The sequence below is a fragment of the Littorina saxatilis genome, linkage group LG11, assembly GCF_037325665.1.
Source record: "Littorina saxatilis isolate snail1 linkage group LG11, US_GU_Lsax_2.0, whole genome shotgun sequence".
Classification (NCBI taxonomy): domain Eukaryota; kingdom Metazoa; phylum Mollusca; class Gastropoda; order Littorinimorpha; family Littorinidae; genus Littorina; species Littorina saxatilis.
Window position 1 is genome coordinate 16,614,401 of NC_090255.1, and position 16,535 is coordinate 16,630,935.

The window sequence follows — 16,535 nt, forward strand, 5'->3', positions numbered from 1 at the left end:
AAAAAAACCGTCGCGCTTTGACCTAACATTGTACTTTTCTGGTAAAATTCAAGAAGAGTGTCCCAAATTTCAAGAAGCTGTTGCAAGGTTCCGCACTTGATAGACAGAGATAGCCGCCTTCAGAGAGTGTGTGTGTGTGTGTGTGTGTGTGTGTGTGTTCAAGGACAGATTGAAAGAAAAGTTCAGTTCAGTTCAGTTTTCTCTCTCTCTCTCTCTCTCTCTCTCTCTCTCTCTCTGTCTCTCTCTCTCTCTCTTCATATTCTCTCTCTTTCTCTGTCTCTCTGTCTCTCTCTCTCTCTTCATATTCTCTCTCTCTCTGTCTCTCTCTCTCTCTTCATATTCTCTCTCTCTCTCTCTGTCTCTCTCTCTGTCTCTGTCTCTCTCTATCTCTCTCTGTCCCTCTCTCTCTCTCTCTCTCTCTCTCTCTCTCTCTGTTCATATGGACCTAACGCTATTAAGTATCATCCTTCAGTAAAATAAAGTTTTTGAGCCCGAGTTCTTTCTCTCTCCCTACTTCTGTCTCTCTATTTATGATGCTTTTATCCTCTTCTTCTTTCTCTCTCTTCCCATGTCTCTTTTTGTTTGGTCCTTCTCTTTCCGTTGAGGCGTTCGTTTCTACTTATCAACCGCACCCAAACCTGGGAGATTAATTGCATAACCCAAAACAAAACTATTGAATAGGCTTAGTGAAAAAACGCCCATACAAGGTAAACTTAGTTTGAATGAGGTCATCAAAGAATTGCATCATCATAACAGTATGGCCACTTCAAAACGGCAGACAATTCCCGCTCTTCTGAGTATGGGTGTGGGGAAAACGGAACTGAATGAAGTGGTGCTCAGAAGCTTTACATAAAATACATTCATAAACGTATCATGCACTTCCCTTTTTGTCTGTACTGATACTCAGTAAGAGAAAAAAACTGCACACACACACACACACACGCACACACATGGACACACACACACGCACGCACACACACACACGCACACACACGCACGCACGCACGCACGCACGCACACACACACACACACACACTACACACACACACACACACACACACACACACACACACTTACAAACAAATACAAAACAGCAAAACAGCTTAAGTCATGAAAAAGTAGCCTACCATTTAGCAAGGTGACCAAGGGGAGGGGATGGTCCATGTAAAAGCCTAACCAAATCTGAGACGGTGAGGCTAACTGTTTTCACGAGGCGAAGTGAGCCTATATCAGATCTCGATTCATTCAAAACCAAGACTAACTCAAGTCTGGAAAACCTACACTCGAGTGATCGTATCTCCCGGAAGACGAATAACGCGAGAGGCGTGCAGGGGGAAGGAGGGGTGGTGGTGATTAGAAATATACGCTTAGCCTTGGGATCGAGGGAGTAGCTCGGGTGGATATTGCGGGGGTGGGGTGATGGATCATCAAAGCCACAGCAAGCAGAGACGAGTCTTAGTACATGACACACCTCATTCGTCATCTGGTTTATTATTTTACCCTTGGGTAACTGTCTCAGGTGACCAAGCACCGGGTCATTTGTTTTTCTCTCGATGAAATTAATGTCTGAGGTTTCGATCAAAGACACACACACCGACAGACACCAATAATCTCTCTCTCTCTCTCTCTCTCTCTCTCTCTCTCTCTCTCTCTCTCTCTCTCTCTCTGGCTTTCTCCCGTTACCTTTTCTTTACAAGTTGCGTCTTATCCTCTCGAAAAAAAAAGGAAATACCTTTGACCTGTTACGTTTAAAATCATAGTGTTCGGCCCTTTCTGTGACATTACAGCCAGTCAGCCAACCATACATCTCTCTTATTTGATCAAGTCAAAAAGTGCTGCCTCCAGTAAGAAGGGACGTTACCCAGTCACCACGACTATTCATTCTTGAGCATGGAAGTTAAAAGCCGTCAGTTCAAAAAGTTGAAATACTCCCATCCTCTCTGCTTTGCCAAGAATCTGAACACTTCTGGTGATGAGACGCGGAGCGGGTGATGGGGAGGGGGGTGTCGACTCGAGGAGCGCCAAAAACGCTGCGATGCTTTGAGAAAATTAAGAACAGTTCTGCAGAATGATGTTTCGTGGCTGTAGACAATAACAAAACAAAACAAAAACGATTCCATCGGCAAACGTGGCACTGTAATGTGTAAGAAATGTTCTTAAAACGTCAACTAGACTGAATGTCATCTATACAAGTTTCACAGAGGACACACAAAGACACACCGACAGACTCTCTCTCTCTCTCCCTCTCTCTTTAACACCACTGGCTTTCTCCCGTTACCTTTTCTTTACAAGTTGCGGCACTGGCGAAGTATTACGTCCTCAAATGGTTCGGTAACAAGTCACGGCACAGCCTGGCACACTGACACTGACAACTCCCAGAACTTTTCACTCGGAGCAAAGCGAAACAGACAACTCCGTGTCAGCCGCAGCGACGAACTTTCACGTTTAGGTTGTCAGTGGTAACTCGCGAACTTCTAAATCCACACTTTTTACTCCCAAGAAAACACCAATCCTTCAAAACTCTCCAAAAAGATAAAGAATGCTACCACAGACACTCAACTTCCTGCGTATATATCTCCAGATACTTTTAACGACACACTTTGCAAGAAGAGAAGTCTTTGGGACAAGCCGGCAGAAGAATCGTAGCAGATGCAACCTAGTTTTCGTCAGCTTAGCACAAGCACTTCGGAAACAAGTATGTAGGTCACACTGCCTGCCACAAGTGCGAGGGGAGTAGAGATTTGCGGGGCGTTGGTGTTTGGAAACTTTGGTGCTACTCTCCGACCAATATTGGCAGCAAAGAGTCTGGAACTGAAGCGGCACAGCAGCAGCAACGTACGTAGGCAGCAACAGACAAACCGCTGCGGCAACTGGCAAGGCGGTACAGTACAGCTTGTAGAGAGCACACACGCCCAGATTCATATGCGCACGAACTGTGTATTCATTCGAGATTCTCAATGCTCACAGACATACAGGCAGACAGACTGACTGACTGACAGACAGCCACACGCACGCACGCACGTACGCACGCACGCACGACGCACACACACACACACGCACACACACACACACACACGGACAGACACACACACACACACACACACACACACACACACACACACACACCGTACGTACACACACACACATACACACATACACACACACACACACACACACACACACACGTACGGTACACACACACTAACATACACATACTCACAAACAACAACAACACCAACACTGAAGAACAAAATGCCTGCGCCTGTACGTAGAGCAGCCCCACCCTCCCGATATCAGCCAACAGAACTGACTAAACTGTTGCGACGAACAGACCCCGAACACATGCGTGAAAAACATGAAAGGTGTAGATTGTTCCCTCAATGATGGACGGGTCGACATTTCAAGTGCAGATGGAACACGCCAGCAATTCATAACTCTCAGATTAGAAACAAAATTAATTCCTTTGTGTGTGTGTGTGTGTGTGTGTGTGTGTGTGTGTGTGTGTGTGTGCAGTCGGTGTGTGTGTGTGTGTGTGTGTGTGTGTGTGTGTGAGCGTGTGTGTCTGTCTGTCTGTCAGTCTGTATACTCGCGTCGCATCGGTCGAGATATCTGGACAAAAATGACAAAACCTTACAAACGTCCGACTGCCCAAAAACGTTGAGGACAGATTTGCTAACTTGTTCCTAAAGCCTTAATTGTCCTCAAGTCATGCATTAACGATCAATCAATCATTCTATCAATCACTCAATCAATTAATCAACCATCTCTCTCTCCCTCCCTCCGTCTCTCCCCCTCCCTCCATCTCTCTCTCCCTCCCTCCGTCTCTCCCCCTCCCTCCATCTCTCTCTCCCTCCCTCCATCTCTCCCTCCCTCCCTCCATCTCTCCCTCCCTCCGTCTCTCCCCCTCCCTCCATCTCTCTCCCTCCCTCCATCTCTCTCTCCCTCCCTCCGTCTCTCCCCCTCCCTCCATCTCTCTCTCCCTCCCTCCATCTCTCCCTCCCTCCGTCTCTCCCCCTCCCTCCATCTCTCTCTCCCTCCCTCCATCTCTCTCTCCCTCCCTCCATCTCTCTCTCCCTCCCTCCTCTGTCAGTCTCTCTTTTCCATCATCTCTTCCGTCATTTTGGTCGGTGCAAAAAAACGATATCACAACTGGACAAAACTTTTGGCATACAGAAAGTTCACAAGGAACTCGATCCCTTCCGGTCAGAACTTAAAAACAAGTCGCGTAAGGCGAAATTACTACATTTAGTCAGAGACATACATATATGTACCAGATGATTACCCGCTTCGCCGGGTACCGGTGTAGGATCCGGTCCGGTCCCCCCTCTGAAGTAGTCCCCCGGGGGACCAATTCGTGGCAAAAACTGCTCTATAATGGTCCCCCCTTAGACATCCAGCCTCGTTTTCGACTGGTCCCCCTGGGCGATTTTGGTCCCCCCCCCCTCGCATCCAAAATAGGCCCCCTCTCGAACTGGTCCCCCTCTTTTCTAACCAATGTAGAGCTATGTCAGTATTTATTTTAACTTTATTGTTCTAGTGTGTGCCAACTCAGTAGAAAACGTGACTCTGGATCTCTCTCACTCTCTCTCTCTCTCTTTCTCGCCCCCCACACTTTCTCTCCTCCCCCCATCTCTCAAACACACACACACACATTATGCACGCACGCACGCACGCACGCACGCACGCGTGCACACTCAGTGGGTCAAGGTTACAGTGTCAAATCTAAACTTTTAAAACTGATTTAACTTCGTAGATTTGCCGTTCTATGTAGCCTATACTTTTGTTTTTTAGTGTGGGATGAGAAAACGGTCGCCACGCTTCTTGACACGTCAGGTGACTCGTGTCAAACATGCCTATAATAATAAGTACACGACATTCCAAATAATCCTCATGAGAGTCCAATGTGGAAATGGAAAGATCAAGTTTGCTTTTGAAATAAAGTTTTTCTTGTCAAAGAACGTAAATGTCTATTTCAGGTTTTGCTAGAGAGAGAGAGAGATAGAGAGTGAGGGGGAGAGAGAGAGAGAGAGAGAGAGAGAGAGAGAGAGAGACAGAGAGAGAGAGAAAGAGAGAATATTGATTGACTTATTTATATATTGTTTGAAATTCTAGTAATATTTAATGTTCAGTATTCGGTACAACCATCTCATAAACAAACAGAAACAAAAAGAACCAATGCAAAAAAACCACTGAAAGAAACCACTGAAAGAAACAAGAACACAACCAAACAAATATATCTCACAGTCACACACACAAAAATAACAACAAGCACATAAATCGGAAAAAAAAGAAAGAAAAAAATGTTTCTATGGCCCTGTGCTTTTGGGGACAATAAAGTTTTGTAACAATAAAGTTAAAAATAAATACTGACATAGCTCTACATTGGTTCGAGAGGGGGCCTATTTTGGATGCGAGGGGGGACCAAAATCGCCCAGGGGGACCAGTCGAAAACGAGGCTGGATGTCTAAGGGGGGACCATTATAGAGCAGTTTTTGCCACGAATTGGCTCGCCGGGAAGAAGTAGAGCCGAATACCAGGCTGCGCCTGGGACCCGGCTTTGCCACACGGAGGAAGGGAGATAATCGCGGCTGAAAACACGGGAGAAGATAAGGAAGAGTTAGTGGTAGTGGATCCCGACAACAACAACAAAAAAAACAAAAAAATCGGTTCAGCGCGCACAGCGCTGCGCGCCGAGAGCACGTGTTGAAATATCTCATCGATGAGGTTGTGTCCGGGGTGTAGCTGAATAAGGTGTCCAAATTTGAAAAAGATCCACCGAGAACTTTGGCCGTGCATCGCGAACAGACAGACAGACAGACAGACAGACAGACAGACAGACACTAGTTGTATATATATAGATGTCTCTGATTTAGTCAAGCTGTGGAACTCACAGAATGAAACTGAACGTAGTCCGCCGCTAGTGCAAAAGGCAGTGAAAGTGACGAGCCTGTTTGGCGCGGTACGGTTGCGCTGTGCTTCATAGCACGCTTTACTGTACCTCTCTTCGTTTTAACTTTCTGAGCGTGTTTTTAATCCAAACATATCATATCTATATGTTTTTGGAATCAGGAACCGACAAGAAATAAGATGAAAGTGTTTTTAAAACGATTTCGGAAATTTAATTTTAATCATAATTTTTATATTTTTAATTTTCAGAGCTTGTTTTTAATCCAAATATAACATATGTATATGCTTTTGGAATCAGAACATGATGCAGAATAAAATAAAAGTAATTTTGAATCGTTTTATAAAAAAATAATTTTGATTACAATTTTCAGATTTTTAATGACCAAAGTCATTAATTAATTTGTAAGCCTCCATGCTGAAATGCAATACCGAAGTCCGGCCTTCGTCGAAGATTGCTTGGCCAAAATATCAATCAATTTGATTGAAAATTGAGGGTGTGACAGTGCCGCCTCAACTTTTCCAAAAAGCCGGATATGACGTCATAAAAGACATTTATCGAAAAAATAAAAAAAACGTCTGGGGATATCATACCCAGGAACTCTCATGTAAAATTTAATAAAGACCGGTCCAGTAGTTTACTCTGAATCGCTCTACACACACACACGCACAGACACACACACACACACACACACACACACATACACAACGACCCTCGTCTCGACTCCCCCTCTATGTTAAAACATTTAGTCAAAACTTGACTAAATGTAATGACAACACTGACGTTGCACACCGCAATGCACAACCGAAACCTCAAACTGGAGCAGAACGTTCGGCGGGGTTAGAACATTATAACCCTATCTATTTTGCTAGGTTTGCATGCGACTTATTCATGGCAGATTTCCAGGGTTGCGGCGTGGAGACTATACATGCATACGTTCAGGGCTCAAAGCCAGGTCTGGCAAAATCATTCTCCTGACTCAACTGTTCCAGTTACAGCTCTCGGCTCATTAAAATCGCGCCCGGAACAGTGGGGAAAACGTCAGTGAAAGAAATCTTCCACAAACCCTGGTAAAAGGAAAGAGAACAAAACGCATGCGCGGACATCATCGGAAGAAAAAGTCAGAGAAAAGCGCGGGGGACACACGTCAGTGACGGAAAGGAAAATGTGATCATACATGTTTGTTTGTTTGTTTGTTTGTTTGTTTGTTTGCTTAACGCCCAGCCGACCACGAAGGGCCATATCAGGGCGGTGCTGCTTTGACATTTAACGTGCGCCACACACAAGACAGAAGTCGCAGCACAGGCTTCATGTCTCACCCAGTCACATTATTCTGACACCGGACCAACCAGTCCTAGCACTAACCCCACAATGCCAGACGCCAGGCGGAGCAGCCACTAGATTGCCAATTTTAACGTCTTAGGTATGACCCGGCCGGGGTTTGAACCCACGACCTCCCGATCACGGGGCGGACGCCTTACAACTAGGCCACCAATAATAATACAATAATACATGTGCGGACGGAGCTGACTTGTGAATCATCAGACTGACACAATGAATAGAATGATTGTGCTAAATGAGTGTACAAAGCACATGTTTCTGTGTTGAAGTACCGATTAGTCAAGCATCAGTGTCCGCTTTACTGCTTCCAGTTATTCTAGGCGTCCCCGAGGACGCCTGGTAATTGGGATCAAGTAAGTGTTGCCTATGTACAGGATAACTCTGCGATTGCCTATGGGACACTGCCACATTTACGTCTTGAGTTACTGCCCTTACTACTATCAAACCGAAACTTCGTCGATAGAGACATCACCTGGGCCAGGGGTGATAAATCTCTATCGACGGAGTTTCGGGCTGTTGTGCGTGCATAGTACCCGCGTCGGACACGGAGCCGTCTTGGAGCCTCTACTTTTTTTTTTTTTTGAGACATCGCCTGCAAAAACTCCAGATACATTATTGTGTGATTCTAGGCGTCCCCGAATTGTTGTTGTTGCCATAGTTTACGTTTAGAGCTACTGCCCATACGCCGAGGCCATGCAAAGGATTCTTTTAAGGCCAGGGGCTACACACGTCTGAAGTCAAAAATCGTGTTGTGTGTTCAAGTGGTCAGTTTTGAGATTTTGACATATGTATACCAAATAATCCTTTCTAATTCAGGTTCAACCGATGTTTTTCACATAAAACACTTATATTATGCAAAATAAAGGTGTTTCAAAACCAACTGTGTCAAGAATTTATTTTCATTGTGTGTTGAAATGCCAAAAATGCATTTGTTTGACTGTTAGTTACGCCAAATTCTCCCAACCCCGTTCCGACATGACGTGACACATACCGTGGGATTCAGCATTCTCTCCCCTTTCCCGCTGTCATTCTCTCTGTGAATGAACTGGCCAGCACGCTAACTTCCATATAAAGAGGAACGCGTCACACGAGAGCTTGTGATTGGCCTAGATCGGTCACGTGACCAACTTTCACTTCGCTACGCCAACTTCCGGCATTTTGGAAATTGGTCATTGCTGTCCGAAGTTCATCGAAAATATCGGAAAACATGGATACAAACGCTCAAGATTTGCAAGATTTAGTGCCAGACAGGACTCCGCTTAATCGGGGAAAACGTTCACGCAAGCAGCAGTGCAAAGAAGCAGCCAAGGCTCGCTGGCAAGCGAAAAATGCTGACGAGAACACGATGACGATCGCTTGCTGATGACAACCTTTACCAGCTGAACAACCGTGTACTGCCAGACGAAAACTGGATGTTATGAAAGACTACGTTGCTGCAGCTGACGAAACGGACAGTGACAAAGAGCGGTGCTTCATTGAGTTGAAAAATTTGAAGTCTCTGTTTTCGGCGGTCGCTTGTGGCGAGTGTGGTGGGACCCTGTCGGTGTGCTTTGGTGACAAGATGGGATATTCAAGAGAAATAAGACTGGCTTGTGAGGTATGTAAACTCATTTTATAATTACTATTTTTTTGTATTGTATTATTTTGCCTTGTTAGTTATTACCAGCTCTCCCAAACTGAGTCTCTCTCTCTTGGAATTTTTCTGATTGAGTTTCAGTTGTCACTGTCAGTGTGGGGAAAAAAACTACATAATCTGAAAGCTGTAAGCCCTGATGATAATAGTATTACAAAGGAAATATATTAGTGATTATTATCAGTGCTCTTTTTCTCTCCCACTCTCTCTTTCTCTCTCTCTCAAACTCTCTCTTGCTCTCTAGCTTTTTTGTTGTTACTAATCTAATTTGTTGTTTTTGTATTTACCAGGATTGCACCTTCACGAAGCAGCAGCATTCATGTAGCCGACTTGATGGGAGCAACAACATTACTATGGGGTTTGACGTCAACAACTCCATTGTCATGTGCTTCAACGAGTTAGGATGTGGCGAGGCAGCTCTTCGGAAGTTCTCTGCCATCATGTCGATTCCAGGATTGTCGCACAACACCTATCGGCGTATCTCCAAGAAGGTGGGTGGTGCACACAGAGAGGTGACTGCAAATGTCTTGCAGGCAGCTGTTCAAGCTGTGCATGATGCCAATGCACATGGCGACCCGGACTTTGACAACGGTGACAACAGTGACGAAGATGGTGACGCAGAGTGTGCAGCTAATGATGGTGACAGCAGCGACTCTGCAAATGTTGACAGTGACGACGACAGTAGTCATAGTGGCTCTACTGCTAGCACAGCAAGAAGAGACAGTGATGATGAAGGTGAGGGTCGGCATTGATGGTTACATCGGTCACGAACATTTGCCAACAACTGTTGTTGGACATGCTGTTGAAATAGAATATTTTTTCGACATGATTAATGGACACACTAACCCCGCTTACTTGCCTGCTAATGTTGTCAGTGACCAAGGCTTTCATTTGACTAATCTAGAAGAGGGATTGCATCAGGCTTTTGCTGTGTCAAACTACATCCTTGCAACATTTCAGGAATCGACCATTGCCATTCACGGTAACCTGGATAGTCAGTGTTTTTATTTGTTTGATTCCCATGAAAGAAACAGAAATGGCGATCATTCTTCAGGTGGTGCTGCTGTTTTGATGTCATTTGATTCTTTTGCAGATTTGACTGTTTTTCTAGAAACACATTATCAATGCTTAACCAATTAACACCTGTTCATTTTTCTTCAAGTTCTATCCAAACTTCTGCTAGTCAATGTGGACAGAACAAGCTTGGTTCATTCAAACCAGGTCATTCCAGTATGCCAACAGATTTTTGTACTTCAAATCCAGTCAGTACTGCTAGTACTATTAGTATTAGTGACACTGACAGAGATCAAAAAGAAAAAACAAATCAGCGCAAATGTACCACTTCATCTAAGACTCCTTTGAACATGAAAGGGAAATGTGCCACTGACAGTGACAATGTTGGGATTGAATTGAACCCACAACAGCCTAATTCTTTGTCAGACATTTTTGTTGAACAGGAAAGTATGTCTGTGTTTAACAATGGGCGGAACATGGAAGAAGCTTTTCTACATGCAAATAGTACTTACACTGAATTGAACATACAGGATGTTTGTGAACTTGAACAAAGTTATTTTCCTGGCTTGAGTATGGAGGACATTTCGGAACATATCTCACTTGAACACGCTTATTTCCCTGAGTCACGCACCAGTCATTCATGTGGAAATGTTTCTATGATACACACAGCAACAGCTGAAAATGAAATTGATGCTGATGACAACTGTCATGCTCGTGCTGATGTTGACATCAACCTTGGACTTGAACCTGAACACAATTTTTGTTTTTCGCAAAGAGCACATGCTATCAGGGATGTCGTTAGGTGTCGGACATCGGACATTTATTGATGAAAATCCCCAAATGTCCGATTCACATTGCCGCATGTCGGTCAGATGTCCTATCGTTTTAGCCTGAGCGTGGTCATTGTCCGATATGTACTCCATTCCTTCGGACAGCGCGATATTCGTTAATTTTCATTTCAAGATACAAATCTTCTAAAAGACCGAACGCTCTCGTGTTCTGCTGACACTGAAGTTGCCAGTGCCGCGTGCGGATCTTTTCTTTTGTCGGGAATTCCCGAACCGTTTGCGGTATGCGCCGTTTGGGTATTTATAACCGTCTCGGTGCAGCGCACTGATCTAAAAATAGTGGATTATTTTTAGAATAGATCAGTGCATGCTACAGGAGTACGGGAGACAACTCCAGCGGCTCTGAAGTTGTTCATGTTGGTTTCTTTTTTGTGGTTTTTTTGAAACAAAACAAATACAACATTATACGCACACTGTGTTGATGTATTTACTATATTATGTGTGTGTTCTACAGCGCGCGCGCATGGGTGTGTGTGTGTGCGTGTGTGTGTGGGCGCATGACTTTGGAACAATTCCATGGAATGTTATAAGCTGTTTGGCGCAAATTCATAATGTCCTATGAAACTTTCTGAAAGCGGTCAAATGTCCTATTGATGCTGAAGAACTCAGGACATTTGTCCTATAGGTATGAATTTGTAGCAACATCCCTGTGCTATTGAAGCAACTGTAAATGTTTCATCAAGACTGCCTGTCCATGATTTCATCAATGTTGAACACTCTTTTTCACAGAAAGACAGACGAAAGCGACGCCGTGTTTCCAAAACTAAAACTACAAATGTTTCTCTTGACAGTGCCAACTCGCATGTCCATGATTTCATCAATGTTGAACACTGGTATTTTTCACAGAAATGGATGGCGCAGACTAACATGAACATGTGCTAGAAAAATAATGTAAAATGTTTAAATATAATCTAATGTCAGTTGTGGGCAAACACTTAACCAAAGTTAAAACGTGACCTCAAAAATGGGGTAATATAAATATGCAAAAACTTAAAAAATATATCAATATGTGATGTCATGTTAAAGCTGTCTGCAAGCAGATTTCTACACCTTCTCGTGTCATGGCCTATCCGATTCCTTATATCTCAAAGTGTCTTCCACTTAATTTTCAGCCCCCTAGAGCAAGTCATTTGGCTGCAATCAAAGGAAACAACAAAAGCAACGAAAAAGTTTTTATTTTACTGCGTTTTAGTGAAACATGCAGCCAATAAACACATATTCACTTGCAAAATTATACAACAAACTGTATCAATACATGTTTGTCACATTGCATTCCAAAAAAATTATCTACGATACCAAACCTAGAAAATAAACTGTACTTACATGTATGCGCGTCTATCTAACCGCACCTGGGATAACTGCAGTGAGTCGTCAAAAATAGTGTTTTTTCTGTGCGTTTTTTGCAAATAATGCAATAACAGCACACACATTTGCTTGCAGAATTAAACAACAAATTTCACTGATAAGTGATAGTGATACATGTTAGTCATTTTGCATCCAAAAAGAATGATCTACGACTCCAAACTTTGAAATATAAACTGCACTTATATTAAAATATTCTGTCAACACGTACTTCAGTTTAAGGCCTAAGTACTTAAGCATTTAGGGTCGAATCTACTTCCGCTATATTCGAAAGGGTGTGCTTGCCAGCTTCTTTAATGCAAAAAATTGAAAATATTATTCATGACGTTGCATTAAAAAAAGAAAAAAAAAGCTTTCAAATCTTAGAATGTCACTTCATGTTTAGACAAAAACTTCAAATTGTTAAAACATGTCATTTTGGGGGGAGGGGGGGGGGGGGTAAAAACTTAAAAAATACTGAAATTTCATGTTGCAAATGCCTTAGTGGGCAAAAACTAAAAAATGTTAAGGTGTGACTTTATTTAGGCACATTTCAACTCGCTTCTCATCAAGGATAGCAAAAATGTGATTCAAAAATTTTCTTATTTGTATATTACACTATTTTTTTCCGATCAAATTAATTATTACAAAAATAGTCTAAAGTGACAAACTATGAAAATCATGCATTTAAAAAAAAAAAAAAAGCTTTTAGAGCTTTCTGATGTCGCTGTAACACTTAAAGCTGCCAGCAAGCAGATTTCTACACCTTCTTGTATGATGGCCTATCCAATTCCTTATATCTCAAAGTGTCTTCCACTTTTTCAGCCCCGTAGAGCAAGTCGTTTGGCTGCAATCAAACTTTCAAAGCAAACAATAAAAGCAACGAAAAAGTGTTTATTTTACAACGTTTTTGTCAAACATGCAGCCAATAAACAAATATTCACTTGCAAAATTATACAACAAACTTTTTCACATTGCATTCGAAAAAAATTATCTACGATACCAAACCTAGAAAATAAACTGTACTTACATGTATGAGTGTCTATCTAACCGCACGTGGGATAACTCTGCAGCAGAGCGTATATTGCACGCTCTGCTCCGCAGTGAGTCGTCAAAAATAGTGTTTTTTTTCTGTGCGTTTTTTGTAAATAATGCAATAACAGCACACACATTTGCTTGCAGAATTAAACAACAAATTTCACTGTTACATGCTAGTCACATTGCATCCGAAAAGAATGATCTACGACTCCAAACTTTGAAAATAAACTGCACTTATATTAAAATATTCTATCAACCCATACTTAAGTTTAAGGCCTAAGTACTTAAGCATTTAGGGTCGAAACTACTTCCGCTATATTCGAAAGGGTGTGCTTGCCAGCTTCTTTAACAAAAATATATTCATTTTGTCAAAATAACATGGACGCCTGTTCATTTTGAATGAACATTTTTCTTGTTCACAATATCGTCAGGCTGCAGTGACGGTAAGCGAAATGATGGCGTCCCATAAACTTCTGCTTGCAAAAGTAAACAAGTCGCGTAAGGCGAAAATACAATATTTAGTCAAGTAGCTGTCGAACTCACAGAATGAAACTGAACGCAATGCCATTTTTCAGCAAGACCGTATACTCGTAGTCCACCGCTCACGGCATAGGCAGTGAAATTGACAAGAAGAGCGGGGTAGTAGTTGCGCTAAGAAGGATAGCACGCTTTTCTGTACCTCTCTTTGTTTTAACTTTCTGAGCGTGTTTTTAATCCAAACATATCATATCTATATGTTTTTGGAATCAGGAACCGACAAGGAATAAGATGAAAGTGTTTTGAAATTGATTTCGACAATTTAATTTTGATAATAATTTTTATATATTTAATTTTCAGAGCTTGTTTTTAATCCGAATATAACATATTTATATGTTTTTGGAATCAGCAAATGATGGAGAATAAGATAAACGTAAATTTGGATCGTTTTATAAATTTTTATTTTTTTTTACAATTTTCAGATTTTTAATGACCAAAGTCATTAATTAATTTTTAAGCCACCAAGCTGAAATGCAATACCGAAGTCCGGGCTTCGTCGAAGATTACTTGACCAAAATTTCAACCAATTTGGTTGAAAAATGAGGGCGTGACAGTGCCGCCTCAACTTTCACGAAAAGCCGGATATGACGTCATCAAAGACATTTATCAAAAAAATGAAAAAAACGTTCGGGGATTTCATACCCAGAAACTCTCATGTCAAATTTCATAAAGATCGGTCCAGTAGTTTAGTCTGAATCGCTCTACACACACACACACACGCACAGACAGACACACATACACCACGACCCTCGTTTCGATTCCCCCTCGATGTTAAAATATTTAGTCAAAACTTGACTAAATATAAAAAGAGATTTTTTTTTTATGATAGATCTGTAAGCTATGAGCTTTATCTCCTAAAACAATCAGAAAACATACTGAACGGCACCGAGCCATGTTCTTTCTTTTACACCAGTCCGTGGTGCCCCTTTTAAAGCCCCGATTTTATACTCCCTAGACCGAAGCCTTGCAATCGTTCCAAGGGAGTTTTCACGGCCTGCGTGTGAACGAGTTTACAGAGCACAGTTCTTAGTGATGATTCTCTGATGGTAATCAGTCCTTGGCTCAAACACATACGGCCCTGTGTAGCTTACTACAAAGCTGGGGCCTCGAAAGTCAAAAAGGAGAAAAAATAGAACTTGAAAACGTCAACCATCGTCAGCAGAAATTTGAATGAGATAAGTTAGCACCTGATTACAGATGAGTGGTTATGAATGATTTTCTACTTATGCCGGGTTATCCGTGGCAGTACTTGGCTCAAACAGCCTGCTGACTACAACGCTAATGAGGCGTCGAAAGTCGTCAAAAAGGAGAAAATACGAATCATCGTTTGCAGATAATTAAAGCCGGAAAGAAAAAATGATTAAAATGAGCGGTAATCAATGGGTTTCTACTAAATTAATCATAATCAGTATTACTGCAACGCTGAGGGGAGAAAATTGAGTGAAACTGAGAGAGTGTAAAGAACAAGTGTATTGTTAGCAGAGACCGAGCTGAGGACAAGACAAAGTACCTGATTATAAATGAGCGGTTATCGACAGTTTTTTTTTTACTGTCTTTGGCTCAAATTGAAATTCAGATTCCATGGAAACTGATGGCGGTTGAAATCCCGCTCAAGGCAAAATGAACGTCGGAAACATGTAAACCGACCAGAAATTCGTCGCAGGCTGCTCAAACCCAACGACAACAACGCGACATGAAAAAAAAAATTAAAGACGCTCAAAATGAGATAACAAATCAGGAAAGGGGCCTTTCACTGAAAATACAATATCTAAAGCGGCTCGGAGAAAAGTCGGGACCAAAAGTACTGATGACATGAGAAAAGAATAGAAATCGGACTGGACAATTCGACGAGTTACTGCTACAAGCATGGATGGCAACAACTTGAAATTCAAAACGTTTTAATGGCAAATGATCATGTGGGGTGATACGGTTCCGTGTGAATTATAATTTAGTGAAATTCAACCGTGAGGGAGAGATAACTGCGTTACAGACACGTTTTTCACGTGCATAGCAATTACCTCCCCTCCTTGGTCTTCCGCCTAAGCCTCGTCATGCAGTGTGAAGAACATTCGAAAACACATAAACCAGAAACACTACATGTACCGATGAAAAGAGCCGCAGAGAATCACACTCCCATAAGCTTTTCCAATCAACAGCATAATCAAAAACTAAAATAAATAAATAAATCTTATTTGTTCAACTTTTGGTCATTTTACAACGAAATGTGTAGATGAAAGAAGTAGATAAATCCTTGCTGTATGATTGTCGCCGAACAAAAGACTGCAGGCTGAAGCCGGAGCTCACATGAAGCGCTGTGACTAAGCAGAGAGAAATCTGAGCAACTGTTAAAAGGCACAATAATTGACCTTCTCGTGAAAACAATTCAGTGTTCAGGCAGATCTGCCCAGGCTTTCACTGACTTGGGATAAGACCACCCCTAGCCCTCAGAATCAGAGGACACAAACACAACTGATCAACATCCTGAACGCTTCCCAGGGTCAGAATCAGGTGTGTGTGTGTGTGTGGGGGGGGGGGGGGGTTCCTGTCCCCCTGGCCTGACCATGTACCTCCTCGGCAAGGGTAAAATTAAAAAAAACTCATGACAAATACTCCCAGAATGCGCCAGATTGCACATATTGGAATCCAGATTTTTACAAATTCACCAATTGGTAACCCCCCCCCCCCCCCCCTCGTTACTCCCCCGGCTCGTTACTCCCCCTTATGGTTAGGGTTAGGGTTAGCAACAAGCCGGGGGAGTAACGAGCCGGGGGAGTAACGAGATGCTCCCTCTGAGAGACAATGACAATGACAATTCTTTATTTAACGAGGGTAATAGATTAAGCAGTGATCTGCTTTTTTACATCCAGCCCAGAGAGAG

At 42.5% G+C, this 16,535-nt stretch overlaps 2 protein-coding genes across 2 annotated transcripts in view; one reads left to right on the top strand and one right to left on the bottom strand.

The window, feature by feature from the left end:
- The window catches only part of LOC138979872 (claudin-18-like), a gene marked incomplete in the record, with an annotated part of 34,367 nt that extends 31,471 nt beyond the window's left edge, over window positions 1-2,896 (bottom strand). The window contains 1 exon segment of the mRNA XM_070352627.1: window positions 2,279-2,896.
- A 4,666-nt stretch (window positions 2,897-7,562) lies between these two features.
- Window positions 7,563-11,152, top strand: LOC138979873 (uncharacterized). The gene is made up of 2 exons (XM_070352628.1): window positions 7,563-8,843; window positions 9,170-11,152. The coding sequence occupies exons 1-2, from the start codon at window positions 8,664-8,666 to the stop codon at window positions 9,629-9,631; spliced, it is 642 nt and encodes a 213-aa protein (XP_070208729.1). The 5' UTR covers window positions 7,563-8,663; the 3' UTR covers window positions 9,632-11,152.
- Window positions 11,153-16,535: the final 5,383 nt, after the last annotated feature.

What these genes read in the sequence shown, in the direction of transcription:
- LOC138979873 (XM_070352628.1), top strand. Translation starts at nt 8,664, where the DNA reads ATGAAAGACTACGTTGCTGCAGCTGACGAAACGGACAGTGACAAAGAG. An exon ending in AAATAAGACTGGCTTGTGAG is followed by an intron (nt 8,844 to 9,169) that starts GTATGTAAACTC and finishes TGTATTTACCAG; the next exon opens with GATTGCACCTTCACGAAGCA.